The sequence below is a fragment of the Thalia democratica genome, unplaced genomic scaffold, assembly GCF_965202585.1.
Source record: "Thalia democratica unplaced genomic scaffold, ktThaDemo2.hap1.1 HAP1_SCAFFOLD_1977, whole genome shotgun sequence".
NCBI lineage: Eukaryota > Metazoa > Chordata > Thaliacea > Salpida > Salpidae > Thalia > Thalia democratica.
In genome coordinates, this window is record NW_028140766.1 from 8281 (window position 1) to 16000 (window position 7720).

General features: G+C 28.4%; 1 protein-coding gene across 1 annotated transcript; it reads left to right on the forward strand.

Moving 5' to 3' along the window:
* Positions 1-222: 222 nt before the first annotated feature.
* LOC145849045 (uncharacterized) lies at positions 223-7353 on the forward strand (the record flags this gene model as incomplete). The annotated part of the gene is made up of 9 exons (XM_082954142.1): positions 223-456; positions 997-1100; positions 1962-2023; positions 2272-2551; positions 3370-3432; positions 3761-3958; positions 4779-5447; positions 6415-6618; positions 7216-7353. Coding segments are annotated over 9 exons (1952 nt in total), but the record flags the coding sequence as incomplete, so codon positions are not given.
* Positions 7354-7720: the final 367 nt, after the last annotated feature.

Sequence of the window (7720 nt, forward strand, 5' to 3'; positions counted from 1 at the left end):
GCAAAAGCCTTGTTTTTGTATTCTTTTTTATTTTTTAACTAACATTTTTTATTTTTGCAATAAATTGGAGCACGACCAGTTTTCTTGTTTACATATTAAAGTTTTGTGTTCGTTTTTTTTTGTTAATCAAATTTTTCAGATAAAAAAAGACTTCAATAAAAGTAAAACAGTAAGCTACGATTTGTATCAAGCGTAACTAAAAAAAACATTTTATTTACACAGGCAAAGTACTTCACAAAAGTCAGTTAAGTCTGCCTCCAACCAAGTGAAGACTTCATCTTGGAGCGAGGTGCAAGTCGGAGGAGACGATAAGAGTAATTTGTACACTGGAAGGTTCTGCAAAGTGCCAGGCGTGAGGCGAGTGAAGGAAAAGTATCTGAACAGCACACAGACTTTCATGAAGCGAGTTGTTCCAAAGTGCCCGTGGAACGCTCTGTACTGCAACAAGCGTGTCAGGTTTATCGAACATCTTCACGTTTTAAATCATCAAACAGCGAATAATTAAATTTGAAATTTAATTTGATAATAGTAAATTTGGTTTAAACTTTTATTTAAAATGTCATAGTGTAGAACATTAAACTAAATACATTTCAAACCTTGCAAAAAACCATTGACACTTTTGTGAGTCAGTAATTAAACATGGCTTTAAATTAAATAAAGTGTGCATTGTTAGATATTCTATTAAAAACAAAAAAAGTTTCTAATCGGCTAAATTTTAGCAGACTTTAACCTTAATACAAAGTTAAATTAAGTAGTTTGTTACAAGATTATTGAAAGTAGCTAAAATTTTTAAGAAAAATTACAAAAAATAAGTGTAAAATAAAAAGAATGAAACGTATAAATTCCAGACTTAAGTACTTTTTTAAAGTAAACTTAAGCAAACATATTTAATAACTTTGCATTAAAAGAAAAATTTTATAATTTATGAGCAACACGATCAAGCTAGGGATTCTGTTTATGAAAAATAAGTAACTGAAAAATAATTTTTTGTTGCAGTTACGTGGTTGACAGCAGACCAGTATACGCTTACCGGTATGTCACAAAAAAAGTAGACAGTTGGACTTGTTGTCCTGGGTTCTCAGGTGAAAACTGTGACAAAGGTTTGTTGATTTTTAAATTATTAGGTCAGGTACTTTTGTTTAGTTACATCAAAGAAATATACTATAATAAATCTAAATAAAAAATGTTTAATGCTTTTTTCTCACCTTATTATAACAGAAATAGTTTTACTTTATTAGAAAAAGGTGTTGTTTTTTTTTGTGCATAACTTAAAAATAATAGCATGCTTAAAAAAATACTTTGAGTGTAGCATGATGCAAAAATGGTTCGTACAAAAATTATCTCTTAAACTAAAGCTTTTTGGTTTTTTTAAATATAAACATATATAATATGTAATAAAACATTTCTACCAAAAATGATAGTGTTTTGTATACATTTGTTCTGAAGCCTTGGCTGAAATAGAGTTGTTTTGTTTTTAAGTTTGAAATAAAGTTTTAGTTAATATATAAAAAAAATAAATTAAAGCATTTAATTAAAAAAGCGAAAAGTGTAAAAAAAATTTCATGCAAAACTTTAGTTCTTTTCAAATTTATTTGAAACAAATTTTTCAACATAAACAACAACAAAGTAAAATTTTTAAATTAGAATTTATAACAATATTGCTGTTAATGTATTCATCAAATAATTCTAATCAAAAAATAGTTTTATATTAATTATAATTTTTATCAATAAGTTTTAGATAGTATTAAAATATCATCGTGTTGTTAATTTTAATAAGTTTGTTTTTAAAAAGAAAAATACATAAAATGAAACTATTTTTATAACATAAAAAAAAAGTTTTATTACTTGTTACTTTTTGTATAGTATGAAATACATAACCAAGTTTGAAAACAAAAAAAAAAGAAATAATGTATGTAATCCTAATCCATATAAAACGTAGCATATAATTATTTCCTTTGCAGTTTGCTTCAATTGCTCAACAAATAGCGAATTACGAGCAAACATCGGAATACTAACAAGCAAGGTTAGTTTCAATTACTCATTCCAATATGCCTAAGAAATTTTTGCCATTCTTATTGTCTCTTTTTGGGCATAATAAACGCAATGAAACTTTTTTATGAATTGAGCAAAAACTAGTTCACTTCATTATTTTATTATCATCATATTTCGAATAAAAAACGATTATTTTGCAGAACTTACTAATAAGATAAATATGCTTTTAAAAATATATTAAGTATAAATTTTTTTTTTTAATACAAGTCTCTGATGTAGGTAGAGCTAGTAGAGGAAAGCTGCACAAACTTTACTAAACTTCCCGGACAGCCTGGAGGTCAAGGGCCTCCTGGACCTGCAGGGCCTCCAGGTACCAGGGGAATTACTGGACCACCAGGTCCTATTGGTAGGACAGGAATGAAGGGTAAACCTGGAAGTCACGGGTTTCCAGGGCGACAAGGAGAGAGGGGGTTGCCAGGCAACGACGGGAGACCAGGAAGTAAAGGGTTGAACGGGATGAAGGGAGAATCAGGAGTTCCTGGTCTTGATGGCAAAAAAGGTATTTTAGTTTTCAAAATAAGCTGTAAGGTTTTTTATTTTTTATAGTTTTAATTTATTTCAAACATCCTTGAAAAAAAAACCAAGTAAAAGAAAATCGTCGTAACGAAAATAATTTCAAAAAATTGTTTGTATTTTTAGTAGTTTTGATATAATATATTTTTTATTTTGATTTTATAATTTTGATTACTTTACTTTAAATTAAAAAACGAAAATGTTTCAGAGTTGGTACAATCAATAAAAAGTAAAAACAAAATTTCTGTGTTTTCGGCGATCTTTTATTTTGTTTAGCAAATAAACGCCCCAAGCAACCAAAGTAGGAAATGAGATACTATCATAAACATGTTTTTAAAAACTTCTTTCCGATTTTGTTACACTTGGTTTAACTGATACATGATTTTATAACTGCTAGCTTAAGTGTAATGTTACAGTTTAAGTTTTTATATTTAAAAAATGCAGTGCATCAATTTTATTAGATAATACAAATTCATAAACAAGGAAGTTACTTTTAAAGCAAACTTTTTTACAACAAACCTGTTTATGAAAAACATTAGTTTTTCAAAATAGTCGGGATGATGTAAATATATGTTAAAGATTTTATTTACAATATGTTTTGTTACGTAAGTGACTGTTTTTACTCAATGTTAGTTTTAGATAATAAAACTAAAAAGAAAGTATGAAAAAATAAGTTATAAAAATAGTCTTTATTAATCTGTTTAAAAAAACTAGTATAATAAATTTCTGACAATATTTTTAGTAATCGAAAAAAACATAAGGTATTTTTACAAGTAAAACAACTTAAAACAAACAACATTTAAGGGGATAGTGGAGAAAAAGGGAACCAAGGAACTGATGGAAAGACTGGAAGGGATGGCAAAAAAGGTAAAATTCCAACTAACTTAAATATTTATGCTTTTATTCTTTGATTATTTTTAATATACGAGTAAAGTTTTCATAAACATTTTTTGAAATGATTCAAAATAAAATTTAAATAGAAAATAGTTAATAAAAAGTTTATTAAATAATTAAACTACTAGTAATAGTTGAAAACTTTACATTTAAAAATTTTAGCTAAAAGCAAAAAGTATTGGTGACATTTAAGTCAAAAGTTACTTTGTACATAACTATTAATATATTTAAATTTAATGTTTTTATATATAAATCTCACTTGTTTTAGACAAAAATACTGAAATATTACAAATAACTTAAGGAGAAGTAGGTAATCCGGGAATAAACGGTCTGGACGGTGTTGAAGGACCTCCTGGTAGTAATGGAGAAATTGGTCTCACTGGTGCACCAGGTCCTGCTGGTGAGCCTGGACCTCCTGGGCCGCCTGGTCCACCGGGGGTTTGTCCGACACAACCTGTGACAACTACTCCTGAACAAGTTGTTGTGACCACCACTGCCAGTTTGTTTTGAATATTTGTTTGAAAGTCTAACAAGTTTGGTAAAATGCTTTATAACTTGTAGCAAATTTCAATTAAAAAAGTTTTTGAGTGTAAAAGTATTACGTTAGAACTTTTTCTAAAGCTTTATGGTTTATCTATATGCATAGCTTTTTTACTTATAGACTATCCTATCAAAAGATATAATAAATAAAACATTAAAAGGTATTTAGGTTTGTGTAATAAAGGTTTTAAATTAGGGGTTGGCACATTTTATAGTCGGCAGGCTAGATTAAAAAAAATCTTTTGCTAGCTGATTTCGTTAGTAAAAGTTTCTACATATTGATAAAATATTATAATTAAAAGTTTAAAGTAAAATTTTAAAAGCAAAACTGAGTACTTAAAATCAAATTACAAGCACATTCCAAAATATTTGTAACCAAAAAGCTTTTTTTTTTTTTGCACAAATTGTTTTCAAAATATAAATTAAGTCTTGGGCTGGAGAGTTCTGCTTGGCGCGCGTTACACATTGCCTACCCCTGTTTTAAACTGTTATATTTAATTTAATTATAATGCTTAATTTTAAGTTTATTTTGATGTATCAGGATCAGTACGTAAAGCATGTGCAGAATATAAAAAAATACATACAAAACTATAAGACATACAAATGTACTAAGTTTGCTTTTGAAACAGCTTTTTGTTTTGAAAAATAAAACAAGCATTTATTTTTTTAATATAAGTTACCTTCTGTTATTCACGCTTAACTTTTTTTAAAATAAATTTCATTTAAGTTTTTTTTTCTTTAATAACTTAATTACTCGAGCATATTTTGTATATTTCAAGAGAAACCCGAAATGAACCGCCATCTAGAGTCTTCGATTTCATTTTTTCTTGGTCCTTCTGCTGTTAACTATTGCCAAAACAATAAACTATGGAAGAGATCACCCGTTTACTTGAGCTGTGATTTCGACGTTTACAATGTTCCAAACAGCTTAAACCAATACTTTTGGTCTGCCATACAGCCTAATAAAAAACAACCGGTCGGAACTTTCTGCTTGTTTGAAAATTTGACAGATAGATGGCTAAATGAGGATGAAAAAGTTGGAAAATGGAAATTAAGCTCACCGTTCAAGTGGAGTCCAGCTAGAGGGACTGAAGCCAGTTCAAAAAACGTTTTAACTTTTTCTTCTTCATTCATAGCGAATCGGGCGAGGCTTGCAAGTTTGTTCTTTCAATTACCAACCTCACAACCCACCTGTCTTTCTTTTCGATACAATTTCGCTGGTAACCAAAACTGCCACAGAAAACCTTCTGCCATCAACGTATTTCTTTTCCCTTGCCGCCCGGCCTACCACGTTCCCGTGGCAACTTTCAAGCCCTCCAATCGCCGCTGGTCCCTAGCAACTGTTCCCTTGCCACGTCACAATCACCCTTACAGAGTGGTGATCGAAGGAATATCAAACAACAAAAACTGTCACATTTCCATCGACGATGTCATATTTTCCGCTTGTGGTTAGTAGAGAGACCTGAGTGAAGTAGTCAATTAGATGGTAGTTTTGATGGTGTTACTTTTAGACGACTAAAATAACTAACTTAATTTTGATACTAGCTGCCAATGTGAGAAAAAAAATATTAATTTGAGTTAATGTTTTTGACCGTAGATTTTAGGTGTGTTACTAGGAAGAACTAACAGAACTTAATGGCTTCTGGTAATATTTGTTTAATTAAAGTTTAAATAAGTTTAAAAGTCTACATTAAATTTCATTTTCACAAATCGCAATAGTTAGAAAAAAAATATTTTTTTAATAAAACCTACATTCTGAAAAGCAGTTTTAAAACTTACTTCTTAAAATAAATAAAAGTTTTGTGTAAATAAAGTGTAGCAGCGTTGTAGTTTAATAATGTTGTTCAATTAAGTGACTTAGTATTGCATGTTTATGGTTGTCTAATTATAAAAGTATAGCTACATAATTAAATAACTATAAAAATTTCAAAATAAGCACTAAAAAAAAATTTTAAGAAGTAGAAGTTTTAAGAAACACTACAAAATTAGAATAGTTGACTTCTTATTTTCTACAATGTATTTTCAAATGAAGCTCGATATAAAAAAGAAATAAATGTTTAAACATACTTGTGATACAAATTTTTTTGATATGATTTGTTAAAGTTAAACTTATCCTTGAAAACCATGTTTTGCATGTAAAATGATACTTTAAAAAAGTACTTAAAGTTTTTATATTTTATTCTGCTTTTTTAAAAATGAATAATAATCGTTAGTAGTTTGTAATTTTAAAACTAGTTTTTTTTTGTTTATCTAATTAAAGAATGTAATAAGTTTTTGCATGCGCTTAGAAAAAGAAATATTTTTATTTTATTTTGATGAAAGCCTTAATAAGTGACAAATTAAACAAAAATTAAATCTACTTTGCTTTTCAATAATTACCTTATAAAATATGGATAACAAAACAATTTTGTGTAGGACCGTCAAACTGCATATACAAAGGAGAAGTTTACCAAGAAAACATGCTTTGGAAGGACGGTGATTGTGCCGAGTACCAGTGTGTCCGAGGGAACGTGGAGAAGAAGAAAATAGTCTGTCCGACAATACAGTGTGAATATACATTCAAACCTCAAGGATACTGCTGTGAAGTGTGCTGCCCCAATCAAATAATCGGCAATGAAAGTTTACCTTATTGATTTTTATTAACTTAAACCTCACAAAGTTGAAACAAATCTTTTGAAAATAAAAAAGTACTTGAGTTTTATTCAAATAAATAATTTGTTTATTTTTTTTGTTATTTGGTTAAATTTAAGTCTAAAAGTATGGCTTATTTTTTAGATACCTACGAATGTAAAAGTTTATAGTTCCTACTGAATTTTATCCTATTTTAAAAATCGCTTGTTCTTAATTGAATTACATCGTTAGTAAACAGTTTAGCTAATTAAACACTGTCTGCTGATTACATAAAACTTTAAAAGTAAAGTTGAAGCTTATGTTCAATAGCTTAAGAAAAAAAAATATTTCTAGATAAAGTTCAAGTAATAATAAATATACCGTTGGAAAAACTTTTTCCTCTAGTTTTATAATTAAAACAAAAAAATATTGGAGTCAATGTTTGAATTATTCGATTTTAATTCAAATTATTTAAAACAATTTTCTCTTAATTGTCAAGAAACATTAACCTCACAGCACTTTGTAAATTAACAACTTAATTGTGTTCTTTTTTACTTGTAATCTTCATATAAATATTCGTGAACATATACTTATAACATATTGCAGTAGGGAGTTCTTACGGTGAGGATGACGACCAGTCAGATGATGATTACTCGTACGAATCAAGTGGGAGTTATTACGAGTACGACACCTTGGACGACAACGGGTGCCCCGTGTACAGCAAGCTGGCCAGAAGTTCCACCAGTTAGTTATACACCTCTGAAAAAACAATATTAGGCTGAAAAAAACTTTAAAATGCTCATACACAAACTTTTAATTTGTTTCAATTACAACAAATTGTATTTGAAATTAAAAAAAAAATAAAGTAAAAGTGTCTAGCAAATTTAGACTACTTTGAAATGTTCATGCTTATTTAGAGTTATTTTTGAATATAAATGATTTAGCATAATATTTATATTTGATTAGTAGAATTCATACTATAAAAATTGTATAAATAAGTCAGCTAATCCACTACTACTTAAAGTTGCAACTCTTTTACCTTTAAATCGTTTAAAATTACTTATTAAGTAGAACTTTTGTTTTTCTAGCTAGACAATCACTTTGTTTCTGT